We start from the raw sequence: 17,719 nt of genomic DNA, 5'->3' as shown, positions 1-17,719 counted from the left end.
TATTATTATGTAAAAATAATATACATTATTTTTATTGATCAGCCAATTGACACACAATATAAACACAATGTCTAGTATACATCTCCGTGTAATAATGATAATAATAATAATAATAATAATAAATAGAATTGGAAGAGACCACATGGGCCATCGAGTCCAACCCCTTTCTGCCCTCATGCAGTAAAAGCACCATCAAAGCAGCCCCAAAAGATGGCCAGCCAGCCTCAATAATAATAATAATAATAATAATTAATTTAATATCTATTATAATGTTATTATTATTATTAATTATATTATTATGTAAAAATAATGTACATTATTTTTATTGATCAGCCAATTGGCCTTATCAAAACACACAATATAAACACAATGTCTATTATACATCTCCATATAATAATGATAATAATAATAATAATAATAATAACGAGCTGGAAGAGGCCCCAGAGGCCATCTAGTCCAGCCCTCTTCTGACATGCAGGAAAAGCACAATCATCGCATCCCCAATAGATGGTCATCCAGCCTCAATAATAAAAATAATAATAATAATAATAATAATAATAATAATAATAATAATAATTTACATTTTTTATTGATCAGCCAATTGGCCTTATCAAAACACACAATATAAACACAATGTCTATTATACATCTCCGTATAATTATGATAATAATACAGTAGAGTCTCACTTGTCCAACATAAACGGGCCAGCAGAACCTTGGATAAGCGAATATCTTGGATAATAAGGAGGGATTATAATAATAATCTTAATATCTTGGATAATAAGGAGGGGGAACCTTTACCTTTAAGGAGGGATTAAGGAAAAGCCTATTAAATATCAAATTAGGTTATGATTTTACAAATTAAGCACCAAAGTACCATGTTATACAACAAATTTGACAGAAAAAGTAGTTCAATACGCAGTAATGTTATGTTGTAATTGCTGTATTTACGAATTTAGCACCAAAATATCACGATGTATTGAAAACATTGACTACAAAAATGGCTTGGATTTTATTTTATTTATTTCTGGAATTTCTATGCGGCGGACCCAAGGCAGCTCACACCTTCATTAAAATCTACAAAGTATATTTTATACAAAATATAAAATCCCAAAACATCAGGAGAAAATGCTACTGAAACATGGCCATACAAGCCCAAAAGAAATCTCACAGAAACCCAACATTAAAATAGTTTCTTACAGCATCCAGTTGGTGCCGCTGTTGATCCAGTTTAGGAAATGAGCATTATGTTGGGCTTGTTGTTAATTGCCTTTAAATCTACTATGATTTGTGATGACTCTATGAAGGACAGGCCTCTAACCTGCCCAGGTTTAGACTTCTTGGCTTTTCAGGAGAATGTAGACTTATATACTGGAAATACAATCTTGTCTTGAGGATCGTTCCAAATCTTAGTCTGAATGTTCAACTGCAAAGCTTGAGAAAAGACTCAAGAGGCAGAAAAAGATACAAAGGACCACAAGTAGAGATGCACGTTTATTAGGGGTTAGGTAACAATATACCGTATATACTCTAGTATAAGCCGACCTGAATATAAGTCGAGGCACCTAATTTTACCACAAAAAAACTGGGAAAACATTGACTCCAGTATAAGCCGAGGGCGGTAAATTTCAGAAATAAAAATAGATACCAATAAAATTACATTAATTGAGGCATCAGTAAGTTAAATGTTTTTGAATATTTACATAAAGCTCAAATTTAAGATAAGACTGTCCAACTCTGATTAAATCATTATTCTCATCTTCTTCAATGTAAATGTGCTTATTTATCCTTTTAATAATAATAGAGCAAAATGATGAATTCCATAACAAGATCAGAGTGCAATAATACATGTGTTAATAATAATAAAAAATAGAGTAACATAAACGTAATAGTAACAATAATAATAGAACAAAATAATGAATGCCATAACAAGATCAGAGTGAAATAATACATGTGTTAATAATAATAAAAATAGAGTAACATAAACGTAGTAGTAACATTAATAATAATAGAGTAAAATAATGAATGCCATAACAAGATCAGAGTGAAATAATACATGTGTTTATAATAATAAAAAATAGAGTAACATAAACGTAATAGTAACAATAATAATAGAGCAAAATTATGAATGCCATAACAAGATCAGAGTGAACTAATACATGTATTAATAATAATAAAAATAGAGTAACATAAACGTAATAGTAACAATAATAATAGAGTAAAATACGTAATGAATGCCATAACAAGATCAGAGTGAAATAATACATGTGTTAATAATAATAAAAAATAGAATAACATAAACGTAATAGTAACAATAATAATAGAGTAAAATACGTAATGAATGCCATAACAAGATCAGAGTGAAATAATACATGTGTTAATAATAATAAAAAATAGAATAACATAAATGTAATAGTAACAATAATAATAGAGTAAAATAATAAATGTACAGTAGAGTCTCACTTATCCAACACTCGCTTATCCAACGTTCTGGATTATCCAATGCATTTTGTAGTCAATGTTTTCAATACATCATGATATTTTGGTGCTAAATTCATAAACACAGTAATTACTACATAGCATTACTGCGTATTGAATGACTTTTTATGTCAAATTTGTTGTATAACATGATGTTTTGGTGCTTAATTTGTAAAATCATAACCTAATTTGATGTTTAATAGGCTTTTCCTTAATCTTTCCTTATTATCCAAGATATTCGCTTATCCAACGTTCTGCCGGCCCGTTTATGTTGGATAAGTGAGACTCTACTGTATTAAAAAACATACACAACGTATGTATATTATAAGGTTTCTATGAAACACACATGAAGGCATAAGTGAGACTCTACTGTAATAATAATAATTAATGGAGTAAAATAACAAATGTAATAATACCAGAGAAAAATAACATCAAATTAGAATCCAAAGAGAAAGCTGGAGACACATTTCAAGGCATTTAAGAGATGTTTATTTTATTAGACAAGTCTGATGCATTTCAGTTTGTATATATTCTCACAGCCTTCTTTGGGGGAGGGCTATATAAAATCATATATAAAAAATACCGTATATACTCGAGTATAAGCCAACCCGAATATAAGCCAACCAGGACCTTCACCTGAGTATAAGCAGAGGCGGGCTTTTTCAGTCTTAAAAAGAGGGCGGAAAAACTAGGCTTATACTCGAGTATATACAGTAATTTACAACACCATAAAAATGCCCAGCAGCATGCATGCCGGAAGATGAGGAAGTACTCGATCAAGGACTCGGCATCACAGTGAATAATGAAGCAGCAGGAATCCTTTTAATAATAATAGAGTAAAATAATACATGTAATAATAATAATAATAAATACAGGAAAATAATACAAGTAATAATAAATAGAGTAAAGTAATAAATGCAATACAGTAGAGTCTCACTTATCCAACACTCACTTAGCCAACATTCTGGATTATCCAACGCATTTTTGTCATCAATGTTTTCAATATATCATGATATTTCGGTGCTCAATTTGTAAATACAGTAATGACAACATAACATTACTGCGTATTGAACTAGTTTTTCTGTCAAATTTGTTGTATAACATGATGTTTTGGTGCTTAATTTGTATAATAAACCTAATTTGATGTTTAATAGGCTTTTCCTGAATCTCTCCTTATTATCCAACATATTCACTTATCCAACGTTCTGCCAGCCCATTTATGTTGGATAAGTGAGACTCTACTGTAATAATAATAATAATATCAGAGTGAAATAATAAATGTATTAGTAACAATAATAATAATATAGAGTAAAATAAATGCAATAGAGAAAAATAATAGAGAAAACTAATAAATGTAATAATACCAATAATAATAGAGAAAAATAATAAATGTACCATATGTACTCGAGTATAAGCCAACCCGAATATAAGCCAACCAGGACCCTCACCTGAGTATAATCCGAGGCGGGCTTTTTCGGCCCAAATAAAGGGCTGAAAAACTTAGCTTATACTCGGGTACATACTGTAAATCAGGGGTCCCCAAACTTTTTAAGCAGAGGGCCGGTCCACAATCCTTAGAACTGTTGAGGGGCCGAATTATCATTTGAAAAAAAATACAAACAAATTCCTATGCACACTGCACATGCCTTATTTGTAGTGCAACAACAACAACAATGAAAGAATACAATATTTAAAAATGAAAACAATTTTAACCAACATAAACCTATTAGGATTTCAATGGAAAGTGTGGGCCTGCTACTGGCCAATGAGATAGTCAAGCAAATTAGGATTGTTGTTGTTGTTGTGTGCCTTCAAGTCATGTCAGACTTCGGCCGAGCCTAAGTCTAAAATTAATTATTTATTTACTGCATTTATTTTCTACATTTATATCCCGCCCTTCTCACCCCGAAGGGGACTCAGAGCAGCTGTATGTACATACAATATATTATACTAGCTGTGCCCGGCCATGCGTTGCTGTGGCGAAGTATGGTGGTATGGGAAATAAAGTATTGAGGAATTGGTGGTAGTTAAGGTAAAGAGTCCCCTGGGCTGAGTGGGTTGCTAGGAGACCAAGTGAGCGGAACTTAGCCTTCTAACTGGCAGCAATTGGATAAAAACAATTATTCCTCTCCCTCTAATTAGGACTTTATTTTTCTTTTCTTTTTGCTGTATCAACCTAGAGGCATGGATGAGGGGTTGTGATGTCAATTTTCGAGGTTGTGGGGTGTTTACTTTTGTTGTTTTGTCCACTGCCGTGATGCCATCACTCTTTTATATATATAGATTATTAGCATAAGACAATATTAGCATTATATGTTACTATATTGAACTATACCACTATAGTATTATATAATATGTAATATATACCATATAATTAATATTATTATATGGTATTACTATTAGTATTATATTGTATAACATAAGATTGTTATCAATATTATATGTATATACAATATATTATATTATTAAAACTGATATAAAAATATTATATTATAAAACGGAGGGCGGGGGCCAGGTAAATGACCTTGGAGGGCCGCATCCGGCCCCCGGGCCTTAGTTTGGGGACCCCTGCTGTAAATAATAAATAAGATTTGTTCAGTGGGTCTTGGCCTTTTGAGGTTGAGCGCATGTTACTTGCCCAAGGTCATCCAATGAGTTTCCATGGCCAAGCATGGATTCGAACTCTGGCCTCCAGAATTGTCCTTCATTGCTTATTTGGGCCATGGAAACTCCTTACAGATGCTAATTTGCGCAAGGGGCAAGCAAAGCAAGGGCAGAGTTAAGGGCATTGAGAAGAGCGCATTCAAGGGAGGATTTATGCGCATGGAAGGCAGGAAACGGGAGATTAAGAAACCTGGAGAGACAGGCGTGTGTGCTTTTGCTGGAGTCTCTTTTTCCTCCGTGTCTAGTGTCTCATTAGAGTGTAAAGCCTTCCTTTTTAGCAACACCATTTCAGTCTTTGTCCTGAGTTCTTGAGAACATCAAGGGAGGGCTGATGAAATGTGTTGGAGCAAGGACAACTCGGCAAGGATTGAGTCCTCCCTCTAAATTCTTATTCCTTTTTGGCTGCTCGTTTCCTTTGTAAATACGGGTGCGTTGGACTTTCGGTTGCGTTGCATTGAGAAAATCAACAGAAAGAATCTTAGCAGTGTTTTGCAGACAATATAAGATTATAAATCTTTATATATAAAAGGCTTTTGGCATCACGGCGACTCACAAAACAACAAAACTCAACACCCCCCCAAACTCTAAAATTGGCAACACAATCCATCATCCCTGCCTCCAGTAAGATACAACACAATCAAACAAAAAACACAATCACAACACCAAAAAAGGCCAAAACTCACAACAGGCAATGTACGCATGCGCACGGAACTCAAAGTATTTTTCGGGACAGGGACCATGGGCGGGAACTTCTACTATTCTTATTCTTATTGCCATGTTTTCTATATTTTGTAATATATATATAAAATACAAAATAATAAATACAGCCAGACATTGGAGCTGCAAGGATATTCAGTGCAATTCAACCAGACCAATAAAAGATTAACCTTCGTAAAAGGCGACCAGGCTTAGAAACAGTGATACAACTCTGAAGCTGACCAACTAAAGATTTCCCCTAGGTAGCAAGCACCCAGGCTTTGAACCACCGAGGCTATTCATTACAATTCTACCAACCCCAAAAAATTCCCCTAAAAGGCAACTACCTAACCTTCCAAGCAGCAAGCCTATTCCTTTCTATTCCACCTCACCAAACAAGGATTCACATAACAAAATGGCCAGGCTTTCAGGCTACAAAGCTATTCACTGTTATTCCACCTACCTAACAAAGAATTCCCATACGCCACAGCAACGCGTGGCCGGGCACAGCTAGTATATTATATAATAGTTACTGTGGTATAATAAAACAGAACAACATAATCTCTAAAATCAGGACAGTAAATATAGAGCAACAGTCTGGTAACGGAAATTCGAGACAGGAAACAGCCGGGGCCAGCTAACACCGCCCAACAAAGAATTCCCCCAAGCAGGAAGCAGCCAGGCTTTGAAGCTGCAAAGCCATTAAATGCTAATCAAGGTGGTTAATTGCAGCATTCATACTTGCTGCACTGAGACTATTCATTGCTATTCAATCTGGCCAGCCAAGGATTCCTCCAGGTAGAAAGCGGCCAGGCTTGCAAGCAGCAAGGCTATTCAGTGCTATTCAACCTGGCCAACCAAGATTTCCCCTAGGTAGAAAACCCCCAGGCTTTGAAGCCACGAGGCCACTCCGCCCCATTCCCCCTGGCTCCTGGTCAGAAGGGTATTCCAGCTCACCAAACAAGGATTCCCATGAGAATAAAACGGCCAGGCTTTGAGACTGCAAGGCTATTCGCTGCTATTCTACTTGGCCAACAAATAATAATAATAATAATAATAATAATAATAATAATAATAAAATAATTTATATATTTATACCCCGCCACCATCTCCCCGTGGGGACTCGGGGCAGCTTACATGGGGCAGAGGCCCAAACAACAGAGAACAAAACATAGGCAACATAATACAAATCACACTATAAAAAGATAAAACAGTAATACAATAAATCAATTAAAACAAAAATACAGGATAAAAAATTGCATTTAAAACATATAAATGGTAAAATCGTAATAAAAACGGGATAGATTATTAAAAACCCTCTGGGGCTGATTAATTAATGATTAAAGGATTCCCATAAGTCACAGCAACGCGTGGCCGGGCACAGCTAGTAATGAAATATAATGTTGTGTAACAAGCATAATATCAAGTGCATGATAGGAGCAACCCATCTTTCTTTTGCAAAACTATTCCACACGATGCCATGTGTGCTGGCAAAATAATGATGGTCTTTACACTTTTCTCCTTCAGGCATGCAAGATCAAGAAATTACACCCGTGAATTAGAATCATGCAGATTGGAAACCGTGTCTGTGGAGTTTGGAGACTACCATCCACTCAAACCCATCATTGTAAGTTTCTTCTATTCTTTTCCGTCATAAAGTACTAGCTGTGCCCGGCCACGTGTTGCTGTGGCGAAGTCTGGTGGTATGGGAAATAAAGTATTTAGGAATTGGTGGTAGTTAAGGTCAAGGGTAAAGGTTTTACTTTACATTAAGTCCATTATAAATGGGTTATATAGCTGCGTGGAGGAGCCTTGAGTCTACACTGCCATATAATCCAGTTAAAATCAGATAATCTGTATTTTATAGGCAGTGTGGAAGAGGCCTAAGTGAGGCCTAACTCTGCCTGTCCCCTGGGCTGAGTGGGTTGCTAGGGACCAAGTGGGCGGAGCTTATCCTTCTAACTGGCAGCAATTGGAATAAAAACAATTATTCCTCTCCCTCTAATTAGGACTTTATTTTTCTTTTCTTTTTGTGGTATGAACATAGAGGCATGGATGAGGGGTTGTGCTGCCAAGTTTAGTGTCATTAATTAATCAGCCCCAGTGGGTTTTTAATAATTTATCCGGTTTTTATTACGGTCTTACTATTTATGTGTTTTAAATGAAATTTTTATCCTCTATTGTTGTTTATATTGATATATTGTATTATTTTTTTATCTTTTTATATTGTGATTGTATTGTGTTGCTTATATTTTGTTCTTATGTTGTTTGGGCCACTGCCCCATGTAAGCCTCCCCGGTGGCAGGATATAAATAAAGTTTTGTTATTATTATTATTATTATTATTATTATTTCTGGGATGTGCAGTTTTGTTGTTTTGTCCTAGGCCGAAATTTCATTACCCTTTTTTATATATAGATGCATTGTTGTGTTGGCCTCTAATTGAGCAAACTCAGAAGTCACAGGAGGAGGACCCATGTCACAGGGCCAACTAAGAAAGCTTGGTTGAGGAATGTTTGTCCCTTTGGATGTTTTGGATTTCAATTCATGCAGGGGGTTAATGCCTATATATCTGTAGGAGAGATTAACAAATATTTCAGGGGAAGATGCTTTTATAAGATTAATGGATATTTATATATATATTTCTTCTTCCTGACTTGCAAGGGTGTACAGTAGAGTCTCACTTATCCAACACTCACTTATCCAACGTTCTGTATTATCCAACACATTTTTGTAGTCAATGTTTTCAATGTATCATGATATTTTGGTGCTAAATTCATAAATACAGTAATTAGTACATAGCATTACTGCATATTGAACTACTTTTTCTGCCAAATTTGTTGTCTAACATGATGTTTTGGTGCTTCATTTGTAAAATCATAACCTAATTTGATGTTTAATAGGCTTTTCCTTAATGCCTCCTTATTATCCAACATATTCACTTATCCAACATGCTGCCGGCCCGTTTATGTTGGATAAATGAGACTCTACTGTATTTCCCTTTTCAAAACATTCCCTTGGTTAAGAGCAAGGGAGTCTTTGGAAAACACACTGATGCAAATACAGTAGAGTCTCACTTATCCAACATAAATGGGCTGCCAGAATGTTGGATAAGCAAATATCTTGGATAATAAGGAGGGATTAAGGAAAAGCCTATTAAACATCAAATTAGATTATGATTTTACAAATGAAGCACCAAAACATCATGTTAGACAAATTTGGCAGAAAAAGTAGTTCAATACACAGTAATGCTATGTAGTAATTACTGTATTTATGAATTTAGCACCAAAATATCACGATATATTGAAAACATTGACTACAAAAATGTGTTGGATAATCCAGAACGTTGGATAAGCGAGTGTTGGATAAGTGAGACTCTACTGTATGTATAGAGGTTTTGGGGAAAGGTCATAGTAGAAATAGAAAGTATAATGAAGAAGAAAAAATCAATACAAACCCAGCTACTATACTATTAATCTGTATATACAATACAGATTAATGGAAAGAAAACAAAAAGAAATTGATAACATTGTTGTTAACGGCTGCAAGGTTATTAATAGCAAGAAATTTTAAAGGAGAGGTGGAAAGTAAATTTGGAAATTAGCAAGAAATGATAAATTAACATGTACAGCAGAGTCTCATTTATCCAAGCCTCGCTTATCCAAGCTTCTGGATTATCCAAGCCATTTTTGTAGTCAATGTTTTCAAGATATCATGATATTTTGGTGCTAAATTCGTAAATACAGTAATTACTACATAGCATTACTGCGTATTGAACTACTTTTTCTGTCAAATTTGTCGTATAACATGATGTTTTTGTGCTTAATTTGTAAAATCATAACCTAATTTGATGTTTAATAGGCTTTTCCTTAATCCCTCCTTATTATCCAAGATATTTGCTTATCCAACATTCTGCCGGCCCATTTATGTTGGATAAGTGAGACTCTACTGTATATAAATTGTAAAGATCTTTCTTTTCTTTGTAACATAATGAATAGAAATGCAATAAAATTTATTTTTAAAATAAAGAGTACAATAACGAAGATGAAAATAAAGACATTGTTCTGTAAACAAAAAACAAAAAAAGGAAAACATACTGATAAGGGAGGGTAAGAGAGTAATATATCATATATTGCAAGCTTCCAGGTTCTGTTGCCCGGCCTCGACCCCATTATAAGCTGAGGGAGGCTTTTTCAGCTCCAAAAAGGGCTGAAAAACTGGGTTTATCTTCGAGTATATACGGTATTTGGAATAGTCACTTGATTCCTAAATTAAAATTACTGTGAAAACGAATAGGGTCATAAATGACATGTGGTTCTCAGAAGGGTTGATGTTGCCTTGTTTTCCTTCTCTCTCTGTCATAGACAGAACGCCACCAAATAGAGTACAACACAGTTTATTAAAGTTACAGAACACAAAAATGCCCGTAGAAAACAAAGGACTAGGCAAACACTTGTCTTCAGTGTGAAAAGTAACAAAAACAGCTCCGTTTAAACTAAAATGGTTCGAAGGAATAAACCGGATTAAACAGGAGTTTAATCCGGATTAACTCAAAAGTGCTTACTTCAGCCTGGCAGTTTAAACAAACAAAAGTTGGTAAACAAAGGTCAAAATGTACATCAAAAGCTGGCAGCAGATTCCTCTCTGCTACCAAAAAGCTACAGATGAGTAACTCAGGCTGTTTACTCCTCCGTGCAACGAGCGAAATCCGGGTCCAGGCACATCAATCAGGATCACGGCGGTCAGCAGGGTCCCAGTCCGGTCCGAGGTCGAAAGCCAAGTGCGGGCGTCTAAAGTTCCACGAGTTCCACCGATAGCCACAGAAGGGATAGTCCAAGGTCGTAGTCAGTCAGTCAGTCCAGCGTCAATCCAGAGTAGGTAATTAATGTCCGTCAAAAAGACGACGGAGGTCCAAGCTATCAAGATTAAACACAAGTTGCACAGGAAAAGCCCACACAGTTCCTCCCGCCGTCTATGCCCAGTGTCCTTGGTAACTTATGTATCCAGCAACGAATCACACCCGTCTTCAGGAAGTTCCCCAACAAGAGCCCAAGCGTTCGTCCAGATTACCTTGCCCAACGCAATTAGCCATTGATCCTAAACCCCATTTTATCCCAGTTCATAACTCCTCATCGCTGTCAGCTGTTACCCTAATTCCAGGTGCCTCCTCCTCATCATCCTCATCAGAGCTACAACGCCTTTGACTACGCCCCACACCATCCCCAGCTGTGGATCCCGCTCCATCCCTCCAGCCCGTCCATGGGTCTGATCCTGCAACCCGCCAATCGCCTCCCATGCTATCAGTGCCGGTGACACCCAAATCCTCCCTCACACGGGTCCATTCCATGTCATCCTCTGAACTAACCATCTCTTCCTCCATTCCCTCGGTAAAACCCTCAAATGAGTCTTCATCTGTTGGTTCTGCAAATAAGTCCCGGAGCCGTTTCCTTTCACGCTCCTCAAAAGAGTCTGACTCTCGAGGAGTCTTACGACCCCGTCTCCCAGTACCGGAGCCAGAAGGCTCAACCATAACACTCTCTTCCTCAATCTAATGGAGTGGGAGCTGGACAAAGGAAATGGGGTGGAACTGTCTTTTTAGTAGCACTGAGTAGTCTGCTTGCTGTATCTTCCTCCTGTTCTTTCAGATCACTCTGGCAATTGTTATGTCTTCCACAGGTCACTGAATCGAAGACAAAGAAATTAGGACGTAAGGGAAGCACGTCTTCGACATCCTCTTCGTCCTCCAGTTCGGTGCAGGATCCTCTGAGCAGCGTGTTGGACGGCACGGATCCTTTGTCGTTATTTGCAGCAACTGCAGACCCAATGCTGACGGTAACTATTTATTTATTTATTTATTTATTTATTTACATCATTTATATTCCGCCCTTCTTTCTCACCCCGAAGGGGACTCAGGGCGGATCACATTACACATATTAAGCTAACATTCAATGCCTTTTTAACACGGGACAAAGACAAACAAGCATAGCTCCGAGCGGGCCTCGAACTTATGACCTCCTGGTCAGTGACTCATTGCTCTCCCGTCTGCGCCACAGCCCCGGGCTATATAATAATAATCTATAATAATAATCTATAATAATAATAATAATAATAATAATATATATAATATATAATAATAATAATATAGATTATAATAATAATCTATAATAATAATAACTATAATAATCTTCTTGTTTCATACTGGCTAGACTGTATTAGAGCAGAACCAAAGGCCTGTCCTCTGTGGTTTTTACTCCTACCTCCTTTCTCACCCCGAGTTTTAACCTAGTGTTCATGTGGCTCGCCCTTGGTTTTATTGTTCTTTTGATCTTGTTTAATATATTGTATATTTTCTTTTATTGTGTTGTTTAAATTGTTTAAATTTAAACTGTGAAATTACCTTCCCCATTTCGGCACATTTCGGCACATGTTGCACTTTGCCTGGGTCCTACGAATTAGTCTCCAGTGTTAATATTGTATGTTATATGTTGATTTTAACTATTGTTTTTACTGTAATTGATGTTTTTATTGGATAACTGTTTTATTGCTGTGTTTTGATATTTGATTGTTTTATCGGGCAAGGCCCCATGTAAGCCGCCCCGAGTCCCTTCGGGGAGATGGGGCGGGGTATAAAAATAAAGTTATTATTATTATTATTATTATTATTATTATTATTATTATTATTATTATTATTTAATGTGCTATGATTTGTTGTCCTATTATATTTTGTTTATATTGTATTGTTCTGGGCATGGCCCCATGTAAGCCGCCCCGAGTCCCTTCGGGGAGATGGGGCGGGGTATAAAAATAAAGTTATTATTATTTTTATTATTATTATTATTATTATTATTATTATTATTATTATTATTATTTAATGTGCTATGATTTGTTGTTCTATTATATTTTGTTTATATTGTATTGTTCTGGGCATGGCCCCATGTAAGCCGCCCCGAGTCCCTTCGGGGAGATGGGGCGGGGTATAAAAATAAAGTTATTATTATTTTTATTATTATTATTATTATTATTATTATATGTGCTATGATTTGTTGTTCTATTATATTTTGTTTATATTGTATTGTTTTGGGCATGGCCCCATGTAAGCCGCCCCAAGTCCCCATGTTGGGGAGATGGTGGCGGGGTATAAATAAAGTTTGTTATTATTATTATCAACACAACGATGTTGTATGGCACAGCAAACAAGATAGATATGCTGGATTTCGTTTCGCAAAACCACAAGTCGAACACTTCCCAAGTGTCTAGGACTGTGTGATGTATTTTCTGATGATGTGTGCAGATCCCAGTAGGGTGGCCTTTTGCAGTTGGCAGATTGTGATTTTGTCAATGTCTATTGTTTCCAAATGCCGGCTGAGATCTTTTGGCACAGCACCCACTGTGCCCATCACCACCGGGACCACCTGCACTGGTTTCTGCCAGAGTCTTTGCAGTTCAATCTTGAGGTCCTGAGAGCGGCTGAGTTTTTCCTGTTGTTTTTCATCTATGCGACTGTCACCTGGGATGGCAACATCAATGATCCAAACCTTGTTCTTTTCCACAACTGTGATGTCTGGTGTATTGTGTTCCAGAACTTTGTCAGTCTGGATTCGGAAGTCCCACAGTATCTTTGCATGTTCATTTTCCAAGACTTTTGCAGGTTTGTGATCCCACCAGTTCTTTGCTGCTGGGAGGTGGTACTTGAGGCATAAGTTCCAATGAATCATTTGGGCCACATAGTTGTGCCTCTGTTTGTAGTCTGTCTGTGCAATTTTCTTACAGCAGCTGAGGATATGATCAATGGTTTCGTCGGTTTCCTTGCACAGTCTGCATTTTGGGTCATCAGCTGATTTATTATTATTATTATTATTATTATTATTATTATTGTCTTGGCACTGGCTAGAAGAAAGGTGGGGTTATAACTATGATAGTGATGGTGACGCAATACAAAAGATGTGTCCTCCAATTTTCATAAATGGATCTGTACCCACTACAGACCTTCAGCCCTCAATTTTTCAACAAATGATTCCCATCAGCCACAGCAACGAGTGGCCGGGCACAGCTAGTAATGCATTAAAAAGATATTTGAAAATATGTGTTCTCCTCTCTGTCGAATCCTGAATTTCTCACTTATGTGAAATGATTTCTTCTGTAGGAGAGCACCAGAAAGAAACGTGACAAAGAAGAGAATTCAAGTGTGGGAAGCGACTTTGAGCCTTGGTCAAGCAAGCGGGGTGACATCCTCTCTCGATACACCACCAATGAAAAGCTCTCGATTGTGAGTTAGCATCTCATTCTTGCTCTTAAAACAATCGCTAAGGAAAAAGGCAGGCCTGTGTGATGCAGGAGAAAAGCGTTGGAAATTCCATATTCAGTGTTGTTGATATTTATAGCATTCTGAGTTTTGTTTGTTTTGTTGAATGTTTTCCGGGCTATATGGCCATGTTCCAGAAGCATTCTCTCCTGACATTTCACCCACATCTATGGCAGGCATCCTCACAACGTCTGAGGGTGCCTGCCATAGATGTGGGCGACACATCAGGAGAGAATGCTTCTGGAACATGGCCATACAGCCCAGAAAACATACAACAGCCCTGTGATCCTGGCCATCATTAATATTAAAAAAACAATTCAGATTAACTCCCTAAAAACAAAACCACAGCAGCCCCTGTTATTCTTCTCTAGTTTATTTAAAGGCATTGTTGATCCCTGCAGGAACCAAGTGTAAGCATATTGGTATGAAAAAAGAATAAAATCATAGTCTTGTTAGTCTGGATGCTCACTGATGTGTTTTATGAATGTTACTTTACTGTTATTGTTTAATTACATAAGCTCGTCGTATTGTTTTATCTGTTCATTGGGTCCCTATGTGAACCACTCCGAGTCCCCTCGGGGAGATGAAAGTGGGTCATAAATAAAGTTTATTATTATTATTATTATTATTATTATTATTTGAAACACAACAAGATGAGTCCACAGCAGACACTCTGCTGGCTGTTGTATCGGAATTATTATTATTATTATTATTATTATTATTATTATTATTATTATTATTATTATTATTTTATTATTGTATGACACAGCAAACAAGATAGACATGCTGGATTTTATATTTTTATTATTATTATTATTATTATTATTATTATTATTATTATATGAAACACAACAAGATGAGTTCACAGCAGACACTCTGCTGGCTGTTGTATTGGAATTATTATTATTATTATTATTATTATTATTATTATTATTATTTTATTGTATGACACAGCAAACAAGATAGACATGCTGGATTTCATATTATTATTATTATTATTATTATTATTATTATATGAAACACAACAAGATGAGTTCACAGCAGACACTGCTGGCTGTTGTATTGGAATTATTATTATTATTATTTTATTGTATGACACAGCAAACAAGATAGACATGCTGGATTTCATATTATTATTATTATTATTATTATTATTATTATTATTATTATTATTATTATTATTATATGAAACACAACAAGATGAGTTCACAGCAGACACTCTGCTGGCTGTTGTATTGGAATTATTATTATTATTATTTTATTGTATGACACAGCAAACAAGATAGACATGCTAGATTTCATATCATCATCATCATCATTATTATTATTATTATTATTATTTTATTGTATGACACAGCAAACAAGATAGACATGCTGGATTTCATATCATTATTATTATTATTATTATTATTATTATTATTATTATTATTATTATATGAAACACAACAAGATGAGTCCACAGCAGACACTCTGCTGGCTGTTGTACTGGATCACATGTCGGACACTCCCCAAGTGTCTATTATTATTATTATTATTATTATTATTATTATTATTATTATTATTATTATTATTACAGAACAGTCTAAAATTTGAAGCTGTATGTTTTTATATACCTTAGTTTTTGGTGAGTGGGAACAACTAAGTTTGAAGATTTGTATTTTTTTTTTTTATAAAATGTTTTCCTTTCATTTCAGAATTTGTATATGGGATCCGAAAAAGGTAAGTAGTCACTTTGGATGTCAAATTGTACGGAGAGGTGTTTCCCTGTTTTTAAGAGAGAAACATGTGGCTTAATTTAAAGGATGTGGAAATTGCCACGATAAGATAGAAGCAAAAGAACTAGATACGCATCTCGGGGACTACTGCATGTAAAATTATAAAACATGTAAATACACGGTCACATAGTTACATTTTACACCAGTGTGATTATGATCTTATGTCTTGTGATCTCAATGTGTTTACTGTATATACTTGAGTATAAGCCTAGTTTTTCAGCCCTTTTTTTAAGACTGAAAAGGCCCCCCTCGGCTTATACTCGGGTGGGGGTCCTGGTTGGCTTATATTTGGGTCAGCTTATTTTCGAGAATATATGGTACATTTATTATTTTTCTCTATTATTATTGGTATTATTACATTTATTATTTTTCTCTATTATTGTTGCTACTATTACATTTATTTTACTCTATTTTTAGTATTATTAATAATACATTTCTTATTTCAATCTGATCTTATTATTATTATTATTATTATTGCATTTATTATTTTATTCTATTTATTATTACATGTATTATTATTTTCCTGTATTTATTATTATTATTACATGTACAGTAGAGTCTCACTTATCCAACACTTGCTTATCCAACGTTCTGGATTATCCAATGCATTTTTGTAGTCAATGTTTTCAATGCATTGTGATATTTTGGTGCTAAATTTGTAAATACAGTAATTACTACATAGCATTAATGTGTAATGAACTACTTTTTCTGTCAAATTTGTTGTATAACATAATGTTTTGGTGCTTAATTTGTAAAATCATAACCTAATTTGATGTTTAATAAGGCTTTTCTTAAATCCCTCCTTATTATCCAAGATATTTGCTTATCCAAGCTTCTGCCGGCCCGTTTAGCTTGGATAAGTGAGACTCTACTGTACCTTGTTTACAATATTCACTCACTGCTCTTTACCCAGTTCGTTTTATCCTATTTGTTTGGGTGCCAAATCCATGTTTTTACTATGGTTGTCATTTTATATTTTTATTATGTTTAGAGTGTTAATTTAATTTCTTTCTGTATTTTATGATGTTATTTTATTTTGGTTTGTTGTTTTTTCCGGGCTTGGCCCCATATAAGCCTCCCTGAGTCCCTTCAGGGAGATGGAGACAGGGTATAAAAATAAAGTAATAATAATAATAATAATAATAATAATACACTATTAATAATAATATTTTATTGTGATTTTGTGAGATGAAATCCAGCATGTCTATCTTGTTTGCTGTGTCATACAATATTTATTTATTTATTTAATTGCTAGATTTATATGCCGCCCTTCTCACCCCGAAGGGGACTCAGAGCGGCTTACAAATTAAATTTACATACAATATTATATTATTAGCATAGCACAATACTGGTAATATATTACTATATTGTACTGTATCAATATATTGTAATATTATTAGTAATATTACATGTAAAATATAAAATATAATTAATATTATATTGTATTATTAGTATTATATTGTATTACAATATAATAGGAATATTATATGTATATACAATATGTTATAATTATTATATATTATTGTAAATTATATTGTATATATATATATATATATATAAATAAAATAATACACTATTATAATTGTACAGTAGAGTCTCACTTATCCAACATAAACGGGCCGGCAGGACGTTGGATAAGCGAAAATGTTGGATAATATGGAGGGATTAAGGAAAAGCCTATTAAACATCAAATTAGGTTATGATTTTACAAATTAAGTACAAAAACATCATGCTTTACAACAAATGGATAGAAAAAGCAGTTCAGTACACGATACGTTATGTAATAATTACTGTATTTATGAATTT

The 17,719-nt window shown here is 35.0% G+C and overlaps 1 protein-coding gene across 3 annotated transcripts in view; it reads left to right on the top strand.

Annotated features, from left to right (window-relative positions):
* vps35l (VPS35 endosomal protein sorting factor like) overlaps nucleotides 1-17,719 on the top strand; it is an 87,934-nt gene that overhangs the window by 1,247 nt on the left and 68,968 nt on the right. For all 3 annotated transcript variants that reach the window (XM_062964201.1, XM_062964200.1, XM_062964199.1), the window contains exons 2-5: nucleotides 7,365-7,464; nucleotides 11,513-11,668; nucleotides 13,980-14,102; nucleotides 15,833-15,857. In XM_062964201.1, the coding sequence (XP_062820271.1) occupies nucleotides 7,365-7,464; nucleotides 11,513-11,668; nucleotides 13,980-14,102; nucleotides 15,833-15,857 (404 nt within the window). The remainder of the gene's footprint in view (nucleotides 1-7,364; nucleotides 7,465-11,512; nucleotides 11,669-13,979; nucleotides 14,103-15,832; nucleotides 15,858-17,719) is intronic.

Source organism: Anolis carolinensis, unplaced genomic scaffold (assembly GCF_035594765.1).
Source record: "Anolis carolinensis isolate JA03-04 unplaced genomic scaffold, rAnoCar3.1.pri scaffold_13, whole genome shotgun sequence".
In the NCBI taxonomy this organism is placed as follows: Eukaryota; Metazoa; Chordata; class Lepidosauria; order Squamata; family Dactyloidae; genus Anolis; species Anolis carolinensis.
The sequence above is the reverse complement of the archived record's forward strand: the minus strand, read 5'-3'. Positions and strand labels throughout refer to the sequence as shown.